Below are 24,114 nucleotides of genomic sequence, written 5' to 3' on the forward strand. Positions count from 1 at the left end.
AAATATGGAGAATAAATTATAATCGATTTTCGTACAGATGGCTGAAGATTGCACAGACAGTGCAAGATGAGGATAGAAAAAAATCATACATACAGAATAGTATAATTCATATTTATTTGACATTAATGGCTACGTTAATTAGACCAACTTCTCTCTTATTCTTTAATCGCAAAAGAGTAGTAATTTGATGTGATACGAATTTTCAGTTTCAAGAATTTCAATCTCGTATCGTAAATCGAATATCTCCGTCCAGCTATTTTCGAGAAAAGAATTTTCTCATAGCATAGACAATAAAGGAAATAAATTAGCAATTTGTAATTGAAAATGCAACGACGAAGAAAAGAAGGTAACTCGACTCTTGTGCTAATTTAATATTGCATTGCAAGTGATCGCGATCATCAGAACATTGAACATCTCCGTTTCCCCGTAATTTTAATATGTTTTATATATTAATTCTAGCAATGATAAAAATTAAAATAAATATTTTATTCCTACCGATTACAACTCTTTTGCGTATCTTATGATTGAAACTTATTACTGCGTATTCAAAAATCTGAAAGCACGGTGGGGTTATCTTTGCGCTGCCCTTGCAAGGTTTCCCTTGTGGACTAGATTCGTTACAAAGTATTTCGTTTTATCTTTTAATTAAACATTTAATAATTATTTAATACCTAGATTTTTACTTAAAGCATATGTTCTTCTACATTTATATTTTTCGATAAATTTCATGTTCCTGTAGAAATTAGATTTGTTAATAGCTGTAAAAATTAGAACCTTTAGTTTTTTTTTTGTCATATTATGTTCCCCGGTTTTGGGAAACAATATCTAAGTTAATTATTTATCTTAATATACTCACTTTTATAAAATCGATATTAAGTTTCGCTTCGAAATATTGTGTAATATCTCAAAACTGATATTTATGTATATTTCTTTTTTATTTTTTAAGGATTCATAAATTTTGTTAAATATTAAAAAAATTGAAAATTAATTATCTTCAACAACACCGGTGATTAAAGAGGATAGAGAAATAAATTGTATTCCATCCAAGAAACTATGTTAATAATTTAAAAAAATATGCTCACAAGTCAATCCTTCATTTTAAAAATTAAGAGTTAAATTTTTTTTAAAAAAGAAATTGACATGGAAATTCGATGAAGATCCGCATCGATTTCTTTTCGTAGCACTTATTTTTACAGAGAACGCGCTAACGCTGACTTCTAAGCTCAATTAGCTACTTATCTGACCACGTGCATTAACTACTAATATCATTGCTAAACTGGTCCGAGGACTGGACGTCCGGGAAAAGACGAAGGAACTCGAAGACGATGCCGTTTGTCCATCCGAAGCCTTCCTGAACGCTGTACTCGCCACCGCCGCCACCCTCGCCGGGATGTATCGCGTTGTACTGAAATTAAAAGTGAACTAATTACACTGCCGAGTCACAAACAGTCACGTCGAAAGTAATCAAGGAGCGCTTTAGATCGTCGCCCTGGTTCCCATCCGCGACGAATTAATCCCTCGGCGCGGTATGCTTGCTCTATGCGGAAATGTAATTTCGTCTGATCGAGAGAACTTGGATGAACTTTCGTCAGTTAGTTAAACGGCTACCCGCGTACCCGTTTTAAGCCGCCCTAAATGTACGAACTATAATATTTTGCTACAATTCCACTCGCATTTCCACCCTTTCTAATTCTCAAGAATAGCAAGCGCAAAATTGCAGTTTATTGCAGTAAATTGTACAAGTTATTATCTTATTGTTAGATTATTACTATCATTTTTTTCTCTTTTTTTTTTTTTACTGCAAAAAATTTCTAACTTTCAGGAAAAACATCGATGTACGAATTTTTGAACCAAAATCAATCGAGGCTCTTGAATCGCTACGCGAAATTGAAATGGCAGAGAGATACGATCTTGTATTTAATTTTAATAGCAAATATATAGCTTGAGAATTTTTGCACATTTTCCGTTTGAGGGGAAATCGATTCAACAGATTTGGAAAGTCATAACGAAAGATTTTAATAGACCGATAGCGAGAAGCGTATTGACGTATTTATTTTCATTAACGTCATATCGGTGATAAATGATCGCGAATGTCCCACCCCTTCCGTCGAAGGCGCACGATTGACGTTGTGTTATAACAATTTTCGACTCGGAAGCAATGTGATATAAATCGGGGATGGGAGAGTGGGGGGATAAAATGCTCTTCGTTATTCCATCGGTTCTCTTCCGTACGACCGGGACGCCGAACGAGACAATAACGGGATATTACACTCCCCCTATGACGTACTCCTCCCTTTGTTCGCGACAATGCGAATTTTAAATTGTTACTAACCCCTTATTGTGTGCGCGTCTTACAAAATTCCGGGAAACAGTTTCTATGGTTTCTACGCTTGCTACGCATCTGGCCCGTTTTACAGAAACCGCATTATAAAAACGAATTACATATTATATAATATCAAAAAAAAAAAAAAATAGAAATTTTAGAAAAAATAGAATATTTACATTTGTCGCGAATTTTTGACAAACAACTCATTGCAATACTATTTCGATGAAGGATGAAATTTTAATTCTCATGATTTAAATCATGCATCACCCGATTGCCTGACTTTTTTTTAGTAAAAAAAAATGCTTTTTAAATTTTTTTACCATGCGCTAAAACTAACATCATGTATTTTGTATACACAAGTACTTTAAAAGCATCGGGTGATAAACGAATATCAAATCGCGCGATGAACAGTGATGCCGTCGATGCATTCATGTTGATACAAATTTATGTCAATATCGGGCTTATCGAGTTAAAGAAATGCCCGAATGCGTTAACGCATTGTATGAGTGTGTGTATCTACAATTGTGAATGTTGCATTATGTAACTTTGATCTCTTTTAGCCTTTATTTACCGTTGAATGCGTAGAACAAAATCATTCTTTCGTGAAACGAAAAATAAATATGGGACGCTCATTTGTTTGTAATATTTAATTGGAATAATAAAAAGGTCGTTTTATTATAAAATTGAATGCGAAAATAATGTTGCACCAAAAAAAAAAAAAAAATAATTAGGAAAAATTTTAAAATATATCTTTCGAGAAAGATTGATTTTTTTCCACAGCATCCATAATATTTGCTTCTGCAATTTTATTATTCTTGAGCGCAGATGGGAATGTAATATAAAAATCTATTGCCCGACTCGAGATATACACAAATACGCGCGTGTACACTTTTTCCCTCTCTGACAATCACATTGCAAAGTGTATTTTGAAAGGAGAGGAATATGGCAGATTGCGAGAAACTAGTAAATGTACAGAGTGTCTCAAACGTTACAATTACAGATTATTCCACTCAATTTATAGAGTCAATTTTTCATGAAAAGGTTAATTAAACAACCTACTTCTTTATATAATTAAAAAAAAATCAAATAATCATTTAATTTTTCTTCTCTTCATCAACTAGAATTTTATCCTTCTCGACTTTGTTACGGAATTGTATTTGCACGACACCCCGTATATTCGTAATAAAACAGCCTATTCCCCGGCGACGCAAACTAGAAATTAACTGAAATAAATTGTTCCGGCTTAATCGAACGCGAAAGAAACATGGTGCTTTAATGCGCGTAAACTTAATAATTAATATTCGAACCAATCACTCCGTCAACCATATTAGATTATGAAATTAGAGAGAGAGAGAGAGAGAGAGAGAGAGAGAGAGAGAGAGAGAGAGGAGGAGGAGAAGCAGAGAGATGTAATTTCCAGCGTACTTCGGAATAAATGAATTTCTTTGCATGCCATCATTCACGCTCGATGAAATAAGTCTGAAAAGCATGCCGCGAGAGCACTTTTAGCTTCTCCTTCATTAGTAAATGGCCGTGCGATCTAATCTAAAGCTCTTACGATGAAAGTAGTCTTTATGGATCGCGCGCATGTGTGTATGTGTGTGTCACATTAAACTTTAAAGAATTATTTATTATTTTATCTCCAGCTGGAGGATACGCGCGTGTACGTTATAAGCTTACTCCTGTCAAACGCGAAAAAATTATAGTTTATTTCGAATCCATTTATGCACCATAAAAAACAAGATACGACACACGCGTATCCTCGCTTTTGACAAAATAATCCAACGCAGTTGCGGTAACATTATCCGGAAATTTATTTTTCAATGTTACATATGATCAAGTAACACGTACACACTCATGGATTAAACTTATTAAACTTTGATTATATGACTGTGTGTGTTTATTCATTATTATTTTCATTGTGGCGTCGATTAAAATAATAATAAATAAACGTCTTTTTCGGAGAGAGAAAGAGAGAGAGAGAGAGAAATCGCGAGAATATAATTTCAATTTGTCAATATAAAAAAAAAATTTTCTCACCCGAGGGTGGAATGTATTTGAGGAGGGACTTAGTTGTCTCTCTTCCTTCTCATTTTCAAGACAAGGCAAACGAAAGAAACCTCGATTCAATTGACCGAGTATGTTTATTCAGCGAGATGGACCGGCTATTTTCTGCTCTCGGCAGAGAGCTCGTTACTGATACTTCGGTATCAATGCGACGTGATTCGCGCAAAGTTGCCAGGCACGCCTTGCATTTCATCGTCTTGTTCTTCCTATACATTGTTTATAATTATTATAATCGAAACTTACCCGTTAAAATAGTTTCATTAACCCCAACGTTATATTATTAATATAACATTTTTGTCTCTCTCTCTCTCTCTCTCTCTCTCTCTCTCTCTCTCTCTCTTTCATACACACATAAATATGCTTATAACTGTTTCTTACACGAATATAAAAAGAATCGATTTTTATTAATACTAACACAAATGTCGAAGACAGCAACGTCATTTTTTTATATTAAGAAATTTATTTTACATAAACTCTTGAATAGAGAGATTTTTTTTAATTATTTGGATAACGTTATTAAAACTGAAAATACTCGCAATCGAGTCTTCAGATATTACATCTTTATATAACTGTAATTATCGATAATTCAATAAAATATTAAAATATGAAAAAAGATACATACAACGGACGTTATATAATTATTTAGGATTTAAATTTGTGATAATTTAATATGACCGACTTTTTTAATTTATTATATAAAATACATATTGATAAATACATGATTAATAAAAATTTCAATAAAAAAGTAAACATTTCAGTATGTACAAACGCGTGTGCTCTGAGAAAAAAAGTATAATTTAAGGGAAAAAAAAGAAAGAGATGTCTCCCGCTTCTGATATCCCGATACTGGCTATTTTACGTATACTGCCTTCTCAATATGCATGAGCGCCGACGGCGATTTTTCTCCTTTATAGGAGAGAAAGAGAGAGAGAGAGAGAGAAAGAGAGAATGAAAGTGTCCAAGAGAAGGATAAAATGTACATAACATACTTTTTCTCAATGTACCGTGCTCCTAATCGCAACATTGAATCCTCTCCTCTCCGAGGACGAAGGGTGGCGAAACAAAACAAGACAGATTAGAACGAGCCGTACACCGGACGCATTTCCCGGAGGCTTTCCAGGCCCCTCCTCTCTCTCCTCCTCTCTTTTTCTCTTTCCCGTTCTCTTCTTTCCAGGTCTCAGCAGGACGGATGGAGGATAACGTGGAACGACAAGAAGAAACAAGGGAGGTCACCCTCGCGTGCGCGCATTAAACGTGCAACTGTCCTCTTCTTATAGTCGAAATTCAAGAACATTTTCCGATATATAATACACACCTCATTGAGTTTCCATACAAACAAAAAAAAAATAAAAAAAAAAACGAAAAAAAAGAAGATACAGCGACCGCGTCGCTCCCGGAAATGAAAATGTTTGCTCTGATAAACAGCATTAAATAGGATTGATATATAGTACACTTTTTAATTTTGATATCAACGAGATGTATTGATATTTGGTTGTCAATAAGAAAATTAAAAAAAAAATACACATTACAAAAAAGAGTGGTAAATTGAAATTAAAATAATATTAAATTAATTACTTTCGTTTTTAAATTCGAGGATAAAATATTAGTTTAACGATCGCGTGATAAAAATGTGCGTTATATTTATATATTTTTATAATCAAATTTTAATCATGTACTTTATTATCATAAAAACTCTCCCCTTTTTAAAAGAAGGCTAATGATTCTTTTCTGAAAAAAAAAAAAAACTAGTTCGAATTATATCGGTGTAGAATCTCTATTCCGTTGAGACTCACAATCAATACGTAGGTACTTTCGACGCACTAGTATGTGTGTGTGTGTGTGTATAAAAACATCTGCCGCAACTCGTCGGCAAAAAGTTTCCCTTACTTAATCTGTTACTTTTCCGGTCAACGGAGCGGAGTTGGCGAATGAATAGGGTTCTTGTCAAGTGCAAGAAAGAGACGGACTCACCTTCTCGAACATTTTGCCGTATTCATCGTAACCAATATAATTCGATCTGAGCCATCTGCCGGCCAATGTCTCGGCTAGGTCCATCGCTTCTTTCATCCCGGTTCGATAAAGACCCACGACCAAAAAGGATTGCAAAGGCGGCCACGCGTTAGGGAAGTCCCATTGTTCCCCGGTATAGTTTGCGGAAGTTGGCGTGCCACCTGCAACGAAAAGCAAGCCAATTGTTTCTTATTACTGTTGTTTCCAAGAGAGCTCGATATCGCTTCCTCGATTCCAGACAATCGAACCCGGGAGATTATTAGAGAATCGTTACACGAAACCGTCTTCAACGTCTTGATTTTTCACGACCACGTGATCGTTTTTCAAATATTTTTCCATAATCTAAACGCATCTCATTTCTAAAATTTCTGGCAATATCTGATTCATGTACGAAACATGAATTTTTATTAGGGATTTTTATTAAGGATTAAAACAAGTCGCAGCGAAATCCGCCGTGCGTTAATAATCAAATAAGCGAAAACTAACTCGGAATATCGTGTGTCTAGGATTAAAACACTGATTGACGAATTACACTAAATATGTCATTTACAGACAAAAAGAATGAGAAAGAGAAAATGTTCCAATTTACCGAAATTCTTTTCATCTTTAAGTTCTTACGAGTCCTTTGATCAATTTGACATCGATGTTTTCTTTTGGTCGAAAATTTGGTCGACTCGCAATTAATCTCAACGCTACAGCTTGATAAAGTATAATTGATCGCTCCTTCTTATCGGAGGCATAATGAAATTTTTATTAAATTAACTTCTAATTAAAAAGATTTTCCTTATAAAAAATTTTTAATTTACCTACACTCTTCTTAAAAGTAACATTTTTATTGTTTTATGAAAGATAATTTATTTTATTATAATATTTTGATTAAAATTCTAAATACTTTTCAAACTGTTCGACACTAAAGTTAATAAAAAAAAACATCTACATTCTTTGAGAAACTATTAGTATCACGCACGTTGAAAATAATTCGCGATATCTTAGTAAGTTGTCAATATCGAGGCAAGATGCAAGATGTCTATGCCGAGGAGTAATAACGGCATATTTATTCGCGGAAAAATTCTGACAGAACTTTTACGAATCACTGTCGTTGACAGCCGCATAAATCGGATCGAGAATATTTTCGTAGGATCCGTTCAATTTTTCCGACTGCGAGTTAGTCGTTGATAGATCGCGACATTTCACGTACCAAACATCCAGAGATCTCCCCTTCGTGTACGTCTCCCTCCCTCCCCTCGGTTACGCCATTATCACGAATAATGACGTTTCACTGGCAAACACGTAGACTCGCCGAAGCTGCTCTTACAAACACACTTGGAATTACGTAAAGGCCTTACCTCGCAAGATAACACATCTGCAAACTCCCTCAAACTGTTTAAATTATTTATCGCGAGAGACAAGATTTGCATCCACTAATCTATGCAAATTTCACGACGAGACATACGCTAAATTCTGTCCGGTTGGAAGCTTTATACTCGATTAAGGACCAACTCATTATTCCGTCGTTTGTGAAATTTTAGGTGGAGTTGGCGTAATGAATATTGCGATTCGCCATCGAATAGATTAACAGACAAATATTTTTGATGGGTATTACACGCGCGCGATTAAACAGAACTCCAATTTGCTTGAGATAATCCATCTGTAACATTCCTAAAATTCTCATCGATCCATTCCCGTGTATTATATTATGGAGCTTTTGTATACATACATCTGGTATTTGAAAGTGGTTCCAGGATGCCTGATACGTACGTATAATCCATCTCGGTTCCTCTTTGAAGGGAGTTAATCGGCCAAATTATTGTTTACTCCGATTCCCCGGGAATGACTGGCAGGAACGCCGAACAGCTTTGGCGAGTTTAGAAAAGAAAATAGAAGATAAACGATCTCGCGAACAGGAAAACGTATTTCCGCGGAAGTTGGATTAACTCGTACATCCCGAATATCACACGGCTATATACGTTCACCAAGCGTTATCGATCGTCGAACCTTTTGGTCTTTCCGACTATGCGCTATTTTTATCCTATTTATTTTGGCCACTTTGGCGCCATTTATTTATTTCATTTCGGTTACCTCGAAAGGGATGAAAGGCGCTCTCGCAAGGAATAAAACGAACGGAACAGAGAAATCTCCGATGCGAAATTTTTTAATCGCATTTGTTCGGATTTTGCGAACGATAAAGCAAAACAACGGGCAAGAAAGATTAAATCGACGATTATAACATTTTTCGCGAGAAAGCAGGAATATATATAGTTTTGCGAAATATTTTACCCGTCAAAAGAAAGATGAATTTCACTTCCGCAAAAACTAGGAGGCGTCATCGACGATCAATGACAAACTTACCAAAGTACAAATCGACCCGATTTCTTTTGAGGTAGGAAATAGCCTTCAGGGCATAATAGGTGCTCTTATTCCGATTGTAGCTCATTGTGTAGAGCGGCGACAAATTCGAGGGATAGAAGGCATTTCTGGATTGTTTATTCCTCGCATCATAATCAAGCCAGATTCCCTCGTCCTCGTTCCACAGGACATTGTCGATGGCAGCTTGATAGTCCAGGGCAATCTTGGAATAACGCAAGACCTTCTGGAATGAGAAAAGGGGAAAGGGAAGATTGAAATAGCGTCAACATAGGATATGTGTTACGCAACTGATAACGACGCGAGACCAGGCGTTAATGATGTTACGTCACAATCTCGCGCGTATCTGACATAAGGGACGACTCCCTCTCTCGAAATTCGATAATACCATCGAAACTACCATTTATAATAATCGATTTATATATTTCCGCCTTTCTCCTATATACATAATTACGAAGAGAAATGGGAAAGGGACTCATTTATAACTGCTATGTGTCATAATCGAGAGAAGAATGCTCGCGATATTCCTTTATTTGTCAGATAATATTATCGTCGTCGCTTTGCGAGACGACGGGGCAATAAATACGGTCATGTCGTGCTCTGGGTTGACGCTACGTGCGTTTGCGGAACAATCCAAACGGAAGGACGCATGTTTAGCGAGAGGCTTACTTGTAGGTTGCCCAGGACACCGTGAAAACGAGCAAGCAACCGGGCGTTCCGCTGTAATATCGCATTCAAATCGACGGGTATAATGTCGCTCGTCGAGGCATTAATGAGACTGAGATTGGCGTTCCTGTCGATTCGTATGCACCATCTGTAGGAGAAGTCCCAGCCGCTCTCAGCCGCAGCTTTCAAATTGTTGTAAAGCTCCCCGCGCTCCTTCTCCGGCAATGCTTGCGCCAATCGGTAATCCTCCCTGCGGGAAGACGTACACGTTCGTTCTTACGTTAGAGACCCCTTATAATTAACGTACTAATCGATTTTCTTCCGGTGATCGATGCAATTGTCATAAGAAATACATTGTGAAAAATTTTCTAAAAATTCAGACATATTTTTGTCTGAATTTTCAATTTGTCTTAATTATCGAAGTCGTTTCTCTGAAAGTTCGCAAGAATGTGTCTGAAAATTCATTGCTTGCAAAAAATGCTGCAGAACACTTTGTCTGAAGTTTTAGTCCATTTTTTTTTACAGTGTACTTTTACGAAGAAAAATGATGACAGATCCCCCCTCCTGAGCGTCACGTTACACGTTACGTGGACATAATTCAATATGTAGAGGAAAAAATCGTGATTTTACTTCGCCTCTCGAATTCTCGGAAGAAAATAAAAATTGCACAAGTTGAAATTTTTCCCCGGAAAAATTCACGCTGAAAAAGTAATAATAGAATTCACATTCATAAATTCGCCGAATAATAATAATAATAATAATCGTAAAATGAAGAGAACCGGTAGATATAAATTCTTTTGAACATTTTGACAGTTATATCGATCATATGCTGCAACCGTTTTTTTTTCTATTCATTGACAGAAGGCTTACTTGTAACTCTCTGGTCGCGGACCATTGCTGTTTGTCACGTAACGCGCCATTCTGTAAGTCTTACCGTCCTTCATTACGTTTACCATCTTCTCGTTTTGCCAGTATTCGAATTCCTTCTCAAGAATGGCTATATTTTGCTTGAGAAATTCGCGATCCTTGGTATAGTCGTAATATTTCGCGACCTGGAAGAGAGACCGTTTCAGCATGTTTGAGGCAAAAATGAAACTTTGAATTCTTCGAGAAACTGTTTAAAGGAAAAAGAGGTAAAATCTCGTACAAAGAGACCAGAGTGCCATTGGCACGATCTCTGTATGAAATGCAACTAATTCCAGAGAGAGAGAGAGAGAAGCGGACAAATGTGCTTTGTACTCGAAAGACGTTGAAGATGCAGCACTACGTACCATCGGTATCAATAGAGGCGGTTGGCTTCGCGACAAGTAATAAACTCTACCGCCGTTTGGAACGAAACCGTATCTCTTCACCATGGAGAAAAAATTCTCGATCATTCCCTTAACGGTGACAGGCATATCACATAATAAGAGTCCCTCGATTATCCAGTAGCTGTCCCAATAATAAAATTCTGCAGCAAAAGTTCTTTAATGTGCGTGAACGCTTTCTCTTTTTTTTTCATATTTTTGTTATAAACATTTTTTTTAAATAAAATGTTTATGATAATCGATTAAAAAAAAAACTATTAAAGTTTAGAGATTTTATTATACGAGGAAAATATAAATTTGTCTCTTTATTTATTTTATTTTCACGACTAGTATCTTATCATCTCTCTGCGATAGTTCTTTAAGTATCCACTTTTGCAAAGAGAAAAAAATCAAATAAATAAAAAGAGAATTCGCGTATGACAAATATCATAAAAAATATTATCTATTCTTGATTCTTGGCAAACACATAAAAATGCGCAAACGGCTTCTCGTTGGCTTCTGCCAATGTAAACACATAAAAATGAATAGTCGCAAAAATGTCAACAACCTTACCGCCATCGAAACTGTACGGATAAAACTGTTTTCAAAGTTTGCTAAAAGTAGAGAATTTTGAAAAGGAATCAAGAATATAAAAAAGCACAGCCAGTTCCGCTTTTAAGCGATCCGTTAAAATGGCAACAAATTTTTTAAAGATAAATCAAGATTAGGTAAATGTTCATTTCGTTTAACTGCAATATTCAACAAGTGAAAAAAGCCGCTTTAAGCCGCGTCACGCTGACTTTAAAGGTAAATGAAATGATAATTGCTCGCGATATTACCTTTGAATCGTCCTCCGGGAACGACAAAAGTGTTATTCACGTAAATCAAGCTGTGTCGTTCCGGATTGATCATCACGTCATCTTTTATCTTCCTAGCTAGAGTTTCCCAAATAGAATTCAAACGTCTCGCCCACTCGCGGAACTGCGAATCTTGAATGGATTTTAGGATGGCTGGATTCTCCTTCCAATCCGATAACGTTGAGTTATCCAGTTCATCTTGCATGACAAAGTTCTCGGCGACGAACGTGGCCACCTCAGAGCGATTAGGCGAGTTGTTGGTTGCTTTCATCAAGATATTAAAACTAGGACGAGTTCGAGGCGAATTAATTGCGAATTTATTGGATTTTTAAAAAAGTTCGTTTAATAAATAAAAAAATATTTTGTAATTTTATAATATTTCCACATAAAAAGTAAGATGTGGGAAATAATTTTCTTTTTCTTTTCTTTCTATAGATTATTACTCCGAGAAATTTTTTTTTTATTTCTCTTATATTTTTATTTGACAAATACAATATTGAAGCTTATCATATTTTCTAAGTTTTGCTGTTATTAAAAAATATGAATTAAATAATTTATATTAATTTTAAATTTTATTTTGCGATGTTCGATAAAATGATAAAACTTATCATCCATCATTCAAACATGTCTTATCTCGTAATGGAAAAATTCATGATAATGATTTATATGATAGCAAATTTCTGATAATTCAGTGCAAATAGGTTTCATTAGTTTTACCCGTCTAATAACAAAAATCTGACCTCATCAGATCGCTGCTTAACTCATCTCTTATTTCATCGATTATTTATCCAGCTATATAATATGACGAGGTTATCTGATTATGTAATCCATGTAATACATTTGCAGAAACAAATCTGCTGGCGAATTCGATATAATATCAAGTAATACATTCTCGGAAAAATAATTCCAGTATGCGTACTCATATTCCCGCTCGTTATCGTTGCTATCGCGATCGGAATAAAGTCACGAAGTTCGATCCGCGACCATAATTCTACTCGGCGGAAAGAAATCCGTAGGGTGAACGAAAGCTAGCATAACGTATAACGATGTACGGCGAAAATCGTCGTAAAATGGAAACCATAAATATCTCTGCACGGGAAGCGATTCAACGTGAACGCGCGGAGTGAGTCGCGTGCGAGGGTGGTCGACAGATTTACCCGCGACACGAGTCCATTAAAGAATCCGAACGATCGTCGCCGTCATCTTCAGTGACATACGCGCGTGTAAAATTCCACATGACGATCCACGCGGAGACCGATATTATTTATAAAACGCAAAATGTTGTGGAAAAGATAGCGAATCTTAAGTAGAGAATCTTGTTTGAAATGTTCTTTTATCGATATTTTTATTTAAACCTTTAAATAATGGATAAGATAAAGATTGCTTATTCGAGAAGTGCATCTCCTTCGCGAAATCGATACACGTAAATAAAATCGACATTGCGCAAGGGAACGGAATCTTATCGCTTACGTGTAAAAGTATCGATATTGCTGAATTTAATTTTCAATTTGCCTGCAAATACATCGTAATATATCATGCATGTCAGTGAAGTAAAGCTACGCGTATTTGCTCTCAGCTGCCGTGACACGATTAAGATCCCCTTCATACGGGCGACCGCGGAATTTGATTACATCTCGTGCGCGAGGCGAGCCTAAAGCGACACTCTCCTAACTCTTCCGATTCAAATGACGTGTTTACGTCCGAAAGATCAACTGTCAAATGCACGCGAAATTACGGAAACGCATCGAAAGACTGACTATGTCTCCGCATTTCCGAACGATTCTATTATTTCATTACAATAGTAAATCACTTTGCAATTTTGTATATAACTGAAAAAAGTTTTATATATATATATATATATATATTTGTCTTAAAAGAAGAAATAATTTTAAAAATTAATTTAATTGTTTCTTATTAAAATAAACTTAATTATTTATAAAAAATAAACTTAATTATCTGTAATATTTTTTTCAAACTGATTCAGATTTTATCTTATCTATTTTATTTATTTAAGAACTTTGTTGCTTGATTCTTTTTATTTCTTTATTTCTTTTCACGTTATTACTTTTATAAAAAATATTTGTCATGTTCATTTCATGTCATTCCAATTTATTTGAGATATTGTATAAATATTAAAGAGAAAGACAAACTAATTTAAAATTAATTTATACAAAATTTATACAAAAAGGAATTTTCCATTTCTCTCTTCCTCTTTTCAGCCAACATATTAAAATGCAACGTCCCGTTTCAAAGTTTGCTTTTTGCTTTATTAGAAATAATAGCAGATTATTGAAACAATAGGGATTACGCAAAATGTCTGATATATTATGATAAAGCGTCACGATTAATTAAAAATTTAAATTACAATATGCGTTCGCTTAAAAGCATGTTAATTTAGAAAATGTATGCAATTGTTGAAATCATTTCTGTGTAAATATCGTTAGCGAGGAATTATTAATTATTCTTTCTCTTTCGATAGTCTCTCGCTATAAATGTATAAATAATATAATATATATATAATATATAATAATTATATAAAATATATATATATATATATATAAAATCATAAACCACTTAAATTGATGCAAGATATTTCAAATAAAAATTTACTTTGTGACAGCCATATAAAAATCAGCGAGATAATCAAGAGCATTAAAAAAAATTATTGCTCACGAAAAGATAGAAAAATATTTAGAAACATTTCTATTTTTTATATATAATTTTTTAAAAGAGGAAAAGAGAAAAAGGGAGAAATTAGGCTTGTATTCTTTGATTCGCTTTCGTACAACAAATATCAACTTACTTGTTCAGAGTTACGTTCGGATCGTTAAGCTGGTAGAGATCAACGAAGGTTTTGCTGTCATTAAAAATCCCGGCGAGCTGCACCGTTTTCAGCAGCGGTCCTTCGCAGTAAACCTTGCTGAAAATCAATACAATCGCGTGAGGTGGATAAAGGAAAATGGGAAAGTGCAATTAACAAACATGGCCAATTAGATCTCGATAAAAATGATTAATTCAATCACGCGCGTTTGTACATAACAATGTTTGTAGTACGTGATGCGGTGCGTTCGACAGGCGGGCGACAGTTAAATTGACAGATTTTGCGGAAATTGTATTTGACGCAACTGTACCAACAATTGCGTATAGCGGCAAATTAAAAAATAGTTTCACAGTCTTTGAATCTTTGAAGAAAAAAAGAAAAAAAAAAAAAAGAAAAAAAAAACGCGCATTTTCCGGAATAGACAAAGCGGAGTTTAATATTAAATTAATTATACAGCTTCGAAAGAAATGGCAACTTGTCACAAGCATAATTACGTACTAATTTAATATTAAAAATTCAAGACATTTGATTAATTTTCAGCTGAAAGAATAACTGAATAAGTAATAAAAATTCTCTTTCTTAAAAAGGCGCGCCAAGGCGCGCAATAAAAACGTGAGTCTCGACACTATTTTATACTCTCCTGAAAATAACGTTCTCGTTATTTACGTTCTCTGCTCTACATTTGTCTTTCAAGCAGACTGCATATTTAAACAAAATAGCACATGACCCCTGCGTTCTGAAATTAAACTTTAAATGATTAACAAAATTGCGGCGCATAATTTGAATTCACTTTATTTTAGGATTATGCGTACGTTAGCGTTAATATTGTCGAAATATTTAATCACTTAATTTTATCTGAATATTTACGAAATGAATTATTATATACGAGAATAACGAGTCAATGGAATAATATATATTTACTTTATTATAGGAAACGTATAATATTTTTCGAAATGAAATATTTTTCGAAATTATAATTCGAAATGTTTCGAAAAGAAATTCGATATTCAAACTTCAATTTATTTTACGAATAAAATAACGACTTTGATAAATAAAATGTAAATGCTAATGTGCAAGTAAAAAGTTTTAATTTTATATCAGAAACATTATTTTAAACAGACTACTGTTGAAAATAAACTTTTAAAGAAACGATATCTTTCCAAGTTTTTTGCTAAGGAGGAATCAACTTGAAATTTATATTGTACAAAACGGTAACTAACAAGAGATACTTGTCTGATCTAGAGTACTCATATATATGCCCTTTTTCTTGTTGTTTAAGGAACTTTTTCAATCAACTATCTTATCGTAAGATATCAAGCGCCGATATAGTTTCCAATGATGACCAAGAGCCTGCCCTAGCAACCATAGAGTATATCTGAGTTTAAGCGAGATGACAACTTTAAGTGAAGCTCGAGGACCGTTATTTTTCCTCGACAGCCACGTCGACACTGACGTCGATCCGATGCGAAATTCCTGCTTCCTGAAACCGACGGGCCATAAAATCAGTTAAGAAAGTTGCATGGCTGCGGAAAAGCGGAACGAAAAGTTGCACGGGGCTCTTTGTCTTTACGACGAATACACGGGATTCGTCGGAGCATAATGAACGCTCCGTCCTCATTTCGACAAGAAATACGCCATCGATACACCAAGGAATCCTGCCTCGTATTCATATCTTCCCTCGTCGAGAACTTCCCTCGATCGAGAGAAATCACGCTGTACAAAAAAGAAAAAAAGAAAAAAAAGAAAAAAAAAACCCGAGAGAAAGAAATAAAATCCATCACACGGGATTATCACTTATTACCAAAAGTTGACACTCTTATAATTCCGGGATTCGCGAAATCTTCAATCTCGCGACAGCTTTTTGGCATTCGAAAAACTCTCTCTACATTCGATGTTTGAGCAACGAAGATTTCACGCGATATTGAATGCTTCTTAACGGAGAAGCAGACGCTTTTCTTCATGTCAAAGCCATTTTCATAAAGTGCTTGCTGAAGAGAAAAATATGATAATCTTTTATATGATAAAAATAGTTTATAGTTTACTCAAAATAATCACGTACATCTATATCTTTTACATACATTTGTGTGAAAATATATTTAAATATATCTTTATGTAAACATGAAAGGAATAATAAATAAAGAACAACATCGATATTACAAGGGATGAAAAAACAGCGTGCAATTTACTTTGGATATAATTTCTTTAGAGATAATCTCTGTCTGTAATTAAAAAAGTTTACGATATTCCTTAATCGATTTATGGTGCATTTTATCCTTAATTTATCCAATAATAATCCAAAATAAATAGAGGGATACTCTACTTTTTACGTCACGAACATAGCCTATTGAAAATGCTGTTAATATCGCCCGCTCTTTCATTTCAAGCAATTCGTATGAGTAAGTGAAGCTTGTCGATACATCTTAACCCTATCGTCCGTTCAGGAGCTGTCCGATGAATCGAACGAGGGCGTTTCCTGTCCGTGGCTGGTACCATAATGGGATTTTGATGGATTAAAGGAGACGAGGAATCGAGAGTACACGAGGATACGAGGAAGATCGAGAGCGGGAAAGAGATACTTTTCGTAAAATGAAACATTTCCTCCGTCGAGGAAAATAAAACGCTATTAACGGACACTTTATATTTCCCTCATCCCTTAAATGGACGAGCGAGGACGAAATTATAGTTACGAGAGCGCGGATGAAAAATTCAAAAAGTTTCGCGTGCGTTCTTGACCTTGCTGACACTCCATTTTCTTTCATCAAATTTTTATATCAAACACCGATCTTGTCGAGTTACTTTTGATTTCACCAAGTGCGCGGAAACTATATAATTAAGATATACTTAGAGATCGTGTATATTTATAAAATACATTTCTGAACCATTGTTCATTTTTAATATTTTGTCTATTATAACTACATACAATCCAAGAAGAAATGATAAAAATATAATTGCGATTAATCGTGATTGATAAAATGAGAGACTTATCGTCCTTCTTGCCCATTCCGATAATTCTCATGAGATAAATCGTTGATAAGCCGTTCGATACGCAGTGAAATTCACTCGAACTTTCACTCATAGTTCTAGTGATGCATTCTAGCTGTTATTGCTAAAATTGACAAAGTTGATGACGATATACGTGGAAATAAACGGTTATCGGGTTCTGAACAGATAAGCTGTTATCGCCCGCTACGTTTCCGGAATGACTCGATGATTAGCACGCATGCGTCAACATAAATATTCTGTAATAGTATGCGTATGATCGTTAAGTAAGAATAGAGTAGAGTTAAAGTTTGTGAATCTTTTTCGGGGGGAAAAAATAAGCTGCATTAATACATATATGTATTACAATAATAATTAATATTGCTACCAGCTCTATCTGACAGCCCATCTTTAATAAGGAAAAATATGCGATATTTCCCGATGTACTTAATTAATCTCACACTATCGTGCAATCAAGCAAGACTAATCGGTTAATGGGATCTATAACTTCTGCTTTTCTCAGTAATAGCTTAAAAGAGGCTTGGGAAACTCGGGCTAACTAACTTATTTTATAACTGGCGAACGATAATCGCTAACCAATCGTGTAATGTAATTAATTTTTTGATTATTTTTATTTTATTTATAAAATAAAAAATAACGAAAGAAATCCATTCGGTCAAAAATAGTGAAGAACATTATTATATTAGACAAAGCAAAAAGCAAGGCAGATATATGAAGTGAAGATTAAGGAGTTATCTTCTCCTATTATGTGATATTCCAACAAGAAGTACGCGTCTCTTTGCGACAATAGCGAGAGTTTCACCTATTGTCATTGGGACGACCAACGAAGGATCGCTAAAATAACTCGAGCGATTGACTGCATCAAAATTAATTTGCATCAACTCGCTAGAATTTGTTGTTTTAACATTTAAAAAAATGTTTTTTTATAATAGCTCGAGATGGCTTTAATATTTTGAAAATAATTTTAATAATAAAAAAATAAAATTTTATCAATTTTCTATTTTCTATTTGAATATCTTTAGATGTAAAAATGATTAAAAGCTACTAAAGACTGCATTAAAAGAGATAAAAGTTTATGATAATTTTGTAAAAAAACGCGAAAAAGATAATAAAATTGCGAAGAAACGATGATTCGATCGTGAACATGATCTTCGATCGTGCAACGAAATGAGGAAGAGAAACGATCGCGTGTTCGCTGGTTCTTACTTTCACTCACCTGTCACAGAGATCCTCGGGTCCGGAATTATCATCGGCGCCATACCCGATCGAGGCTGCGTCGCTTAAGGTGACAGCTAGGGAGACGATGAAAACCGCGGAGACGATCGTCATCGTCACGGACTTAATGTTTAATCTACGGACGAGATTAGGATCCGTCGAGTTTGGATCGCGCGCTCGGCAGAAAAAAATCTACGCCGAGTGTCTCTCCTTCTCGTGCCCCTGGGACCGGCGTCTCAGGCACTATAACCGAGTGCGAAAACTAGCGATCGGTTATATCTGCGTCGCACGCGTCGATAACACGCCGTTCGGCGAATGGGCATTCTCCCCCGATTAGCCGCTGATTACGCGCATCGTGCGCACTATGTAAATTTCGGGCGAAGAGCACGTACCACCGTACCGATATATATATATATATATGTGTGTTTGTGTGTCTACCGTTTATCAAACAAAAAAGATAAATACTAAAGTGAGGTCGATAGCGGTAAATTATGTGGATCAAGGAAAGAAGAAACTGTTATAATTATCATTAAAACGATATCTCATTGATCATATAAAGATGTCATACATAATATGTGTGCAAATTCCAAAATATGATCGCGATATCTTTAGGATTTTTTTTAATATGTGAGATGCGTCGGACATTTTTGGCGGAAGCGTAAAAATAATTAATTTAAATAAACGTAAAAATATTTATCTTGAATTAAAAAAAATACTAGGTACACGATTTTTTAAATATCCCAAACTTTATTGCAATATTAAGTTATAAATTTTCTTTTACTTTACTACAGATCTGTCCCCTACAAACTTTATGTCAAGTGTATTGAAAAAATTTAGAGGCACTTTAAATACTTGGAACTTGTTACTGAAAACAATTTAATTTAATAGAAAATTATTTTATGATAAAAATTATTACGTTAAATAATAAAAGATTGCAAAAATAATTTTTTCTTTTACCACAGCGTATAGTATTTTTTAGACAATATTAAAATATATTGGTTCTTGCACTTGAAAAGTTTGATTCAACTTGTCATACATCTGTAGGTTTTTTTCGACTATCATATTTTACATTTGTTAAGAGACGCGAAAAAAACGACTGCCTCTCTCTTATTTAGGGACGTACTTCATCAAATTCTAACTTCATCAAATCAATGATTGAAAAATATTATAAATCTCTAAATGTCAATGTGCTTATAATTCGAAAGAGATTCGAATGCGCTGTACGAGATATTGAAACACAACGAAACTCGACAGGCCGGTCCACGCTCTTGGGAATATACGTATACTCATGTATGGGGAAGACCGACGAGATCGAGGGGAGGATGGGGGGAGCGGACGAATGAAAAAGTTAATTGAACGAGTAGTTCTTCGCGTACGACAAGGATGGCGATTTATGGTATTTTTTTTATTTACTTTTTTTCGCGAATGCATTACGGAACGTTCACATAATACAGAGCGAAAAAAACGAGAGGAAAGAAAAAAAAAAAGTAACGCTTTGTATGTGATAATCCATAGCGGTTGAAATTATGATACCTTTATAACGAAGGGTAGTAGTTTTTTTTTTTTTATTATTTAATTGCACTAGTGACGTAAACAGTTTTTAGCGTCATTAAACTTGCGTGGTGCAAACCGCTGTTTCTCTCCTGCGAAAACAACAAAGTTTCTCTGCGCATAGTACGTTCGCAACCACTGGCCCAAATTAAATGTAATCAAAGTTCAGTGTTTTTGTAATCTCTTTTTAGTTTATCTGACAGAAACATCAGACGCGATCAGACGCTTTCTTTTCGAAAAACGAGTGTGATTTCTATACAATTCTAAAATTAAAATAAAAAAATATAAAATAAATATAAAAAAATTAAGCTAATTAAAATAACTAAACATAAATATAAAAAAATATAAAATAATAAATAATAAATAATATAATTAAAATGAATAAACATAAATAAATTTTAAATTAATTTAAATAATTACAATAATTAAAATTGAAATTAAACATAAAATCAACAAAAAAGTTTTTTTTTAAATACGCTTATAGATTTATTACAATCTCTTTCAGGAGAGAGGAAGGTACATAATTTAAGCATATTTGTTACTTGATGCGGAAAGCGGAAGTGCGGGTATCAGTTTAATTAAGAGCAGACGAAGCGAAATCACGCGTAAATTGAAGCAATTGATAGCGCTATAGTGTCAAATATTTATACAAGGCAATTTATTTTTGCGACAAAAAGAGAAATACGAAGTTTTTAGATATACAATGATTCGGCATATCCTATCTAATCCCTACTATCTACCTCACACACATGTATATATCACGCATATCATATGTACATCCTGTAACATCGTATACTCATTCTTGTCAAGTAACTCGTCGCGATAATTGCTCGCGTAAATCGCTCGCACTCATATCCTCCTGCAAACATTTGTTTAACCTAGACACGATTGTGTCTACAAAAGGTCTACGATGGTCCTTGCACGGTTTCGTTTTTGAAGACCCTGAATTGGCGAGCGATATGACGATATGTTACTCGAAAAGGATCACGAAAAGAGAAAGCTTAAAACAAAGCTTGAAATTTAAATTATTCAATTAAAGAGGAAAGAAGGAAAAGAGAATTTCCTTCTTATTTGTTTATAATAATATTAGGTTTGAAGTAGTCGGAGATACGCGCTCTCGGATGTGGCGCACGATATACACAGACCGTATACAGAACTAATTAACCTTTGCTCGACGGATATCGGGTCCATTCGGACCCATCTCTGTTGAATGTCAACCGTCAAAGCGTCAATCGTCGTTTGTTTTATCCCTTTCCCTCTTCTACCCAGGATTGCCTGAAACGACGAGGAAACAAAACCCGAGTGACGCTTTGACAGTTGACGTCTAGCAGAGATGGGTCCGAATGGACCTCATAGGGGCAATAGTTAATCAGTATTTTTATTTTTAGTTAAATTAAGATAAGTAATTTTAATGCCTTAAAGATGTTCAAACGTCACTTTGTTATAATCTCTCTAATATTTGGCTAGACTATTTTTTACTGCGTTTCTTCCATCTGTCAAAACGATCGTTTCTTTCATCTCCTTATCTTCCTGCATTTGTTAGCTATGCGAGATCATCTGTTTATCATTCACGCGCACAAACTTATTAATTTTTTATTTAATTTTTTATTTATTTACTATTCAATTTTAAATAATTTAAAATGCATAATGATGCGCCACTTTAAGTGCATTAGAATAATTTCGAATTCATGTATCTTATTTGCAATTAGAGCGAAATTGAATATGGATAAAACTGAACTGTAACATGTTCTTTAGTTTGCGATATGCAAGCGCCAAACTATTTTTAATATATTTTTAACGCGTTTTCTAGAAATGATAAAGTATTCGAGGAACTATCCATATTTACGAGAACTAATTGTAAATTCGTTACATTATCTCACTTAACTGAAACTGAAAAAATATTGTAAAAAAAAAAAAGAAGAAAAAGAAAAACGATAATTAAATTAGACAAATCGTCGTTCGTAAAGTATATTCTTCATGATTAACCAAGCTCATTAAATACTTTGTTGTGTATATCACATCCCTTTGAAAAATGTAATTGCGCTTATCTTTAGAGTGATGCGAAACTAGTTTCCCTTGTTTTTCCACCCTCTTTTTGTTTCAATTAAGCTGTCACAGTTCGAGAAAGTAACTTGATGAAATGCGGCGAAAAATTTGTGCTACATCAACGCGTGAAACGTAAAACGTTATTGAAAAGCTCAAGCTTCAAAATCATTTTGACAGATCTAATTCCGCATTTTTAGCTGAACCTTTCTGACGTATTCTAAAAATCCCCTATAAATCCGAGATGAAAATACGCGACTTTGAATTATCTAGCGCTATCGAAATCGTGACAACTCTGATCTCGCTCGAGATCAATGGCGATCAATCACGTTTTACCTTGCAAAAAGTCGTGATATTATTGAATAAATGGTACCTAATGGATATTTAAAAAACCATCATCGCATCACCGTCTCCACGGGATGGAACTAGGGGATAGCGGACCCCGGGGGAGGCGTAATGCCCTCTCCCCTCCTCCCCGTAGCTCGGTTAAATTCAGAACGCGGCTGGATATTGGCCACTAATCATCGTTAATGCGCACGCTCTGCTTCAGCGAACCCTCCGAATATATTTGCTTAAAAGCCTTCGGGGAAACGCGAGGCCTAATACCTGCATAGGCTATCGTAACGTCCAAGTAAATGAGATACGTGCCGTAACACGTTGTTACAACGCTGGCGTCTTACGTGACGCCGGCATCTGGTCTTATCTCGCTTAATACTGCGTTTAATGTTGCATTTAACGCTGTATAAATGTAGCCACCCATTATCCGTATCGCAAAAAAAAATTGCGCTCGAAAGAGAGAGAGAGAGAGAGAGAGAGGGAGAGAGAAAACGAGAACAAGTGATATATGCAGGAGCATGAATTCCATTAACGGCGTTTTACAAGCGTTCCGTTCAAGAGAGGAATAATTTTATCAGAACACGCGTATATGAGAAATATACACGAGAGGAAAAAATATACATATATGTAAATATACAAAAACAAAAAAAATATACGCGTGATTTCCGCGTAAGCGGCACGAAACACGAGGCGGCGCCTTTGATGATTTGGGCACGCAGTCGATCGGAATGTAAGTGGAGCGCGAATATGACATAATTATCTCTGGAAATTGCCATAACGTTAAAATGCTCGCTGACAGAGCACGCAGCTACTTTGCGACTTTAATGACTGCGTGACGTACGACGTCGCAAATAAAAGGACAAAAGGATAAAGCAATAGGAACGACGAAGTCACAAGGAACGAAGAAGGTCAAACTTCCGAGTCAAGCTCGCGGGACGATAAAATCGTTTTTCCCTAATTTCGCAACTTTGAGGGTGGCTTTTATGAAATTGGAGCTATAAAAATCTCAAACACTGTGGGTGTTAATTCAACGTCGCGACGTTGGAACGAAATTGCGACACGAAATCAATTTATCTAATTATTATTACCGGAAAAAGAACGGTTCTCCCTCCTCTCTCTCTCTCTCTCTCTCTCTCTCTCTCTCCTTCTATCTCTCTTTCGCGGAAATCATAGAAATCTTGATTAATAATTAAAGCCCCGAGTATATATATCGATTCGGCATGTATATGACCCGCATCGAGCAACTCCGGTTGGCAACTTGAATTGTTTCTCTCCCTCTTCCGTAATTAGCTGAGATGTATCCGCGCAAGCATAAACAGCTCGTGAATTGTAAACGAAAGGTCGTGGAGAGTGCGAGAGAGAGAGAGAGAGAGAGAGAGAGAGAGAGAGAGAAGGAATCGAGATATGAATAATAACTAGCCAGCGCGCGGAAAGGGTCGTTTCTTGGACCAATCGATATCCCTTAAGTGTGGATATGACTCTATTCCGTTAATTCGATGAAATTTTAACGAATTCGCATCACGTCGTCACGCGAAAAATCATCCCTTGTCGTGTCTATTCCCGGCCACGCTT

At 35.2% G+C, this 24,114-nt stretch overlaps 1 protein-coding gene across 1 annotated transcript; it reads right to left on the bottom strand.

Annotated features, from left to right (window-relative positions):
* Window positions 1-97: 97 nt before the first annotated feature.
* On the bottom strand, window positions 98-18,870 carry LOC126856763 (trehalase-like). Its single transcript, XM_050605580.1, has 9 exons — window positions 18,614-18,870; window positions 14,380-14,496; window positions 11,559-11,860; window positions 10,705-10,883; window positions 10,304-10,485; window positions 9,437-9,683; window positions 8,753-8,993; window positions 6,365-6,564; window positions 98-1,405 (listed from the first exon to the last, which is right to left on the bottom strand). Exons 1-9 carry the CDS (start codon window positions 18,724-18,726, stop codon window positions 1,253-1,255), a joined length of 1,734 nt encoding a protein of 577 aa, XP_050461537.1. The 5' UTR covers window positions 18,727-18,870; the 3' UTR covers window positions 98-1,252.
* Window positions 18,871-24,114: the final 5,244 nt, after the last annotated feature.

The sequence above is a fragment of the Cataglyphis hispanica genome, chromosome 19 (genome assembly GCF_021464435.1).
Source record: "Cataglyphis hispanica isolate Lineage 1 chromosome 19, ULB_Chis1_1.0, whole genome shotgun sequence".
NCBI lineage: Eukaryota > Metazoa > Arthropoda > Insecta > Hymenoptera > Formicidae > Cataglyphis > Cataglyphis hispanica.

Bases quoted from the DNA above. Each gene is read 5' to 3' on its own strand.
- LOC126856763 (XM_050605580.1), bottom strand. From the start codon at position 18,726: ATGACGATCGTCTCCGCGGTTTTCATCGTCTCCCTAGCTGTCACCTTA. The intron at 11,861-14,379 runs GTAAGTTGATAT...AACTCGTCCTAG, and splicing joins CCGAACGTAACTCTGAACAA to TTTTAATATCTTGATGAAAG. The intron at 10,884-11,558 runs GTAATATCGCGA...CTTTTGCTGCAG, and splicing joins TCCCGGAGGACGATTCAAAG to AATTTTATTATTGGGACAGC.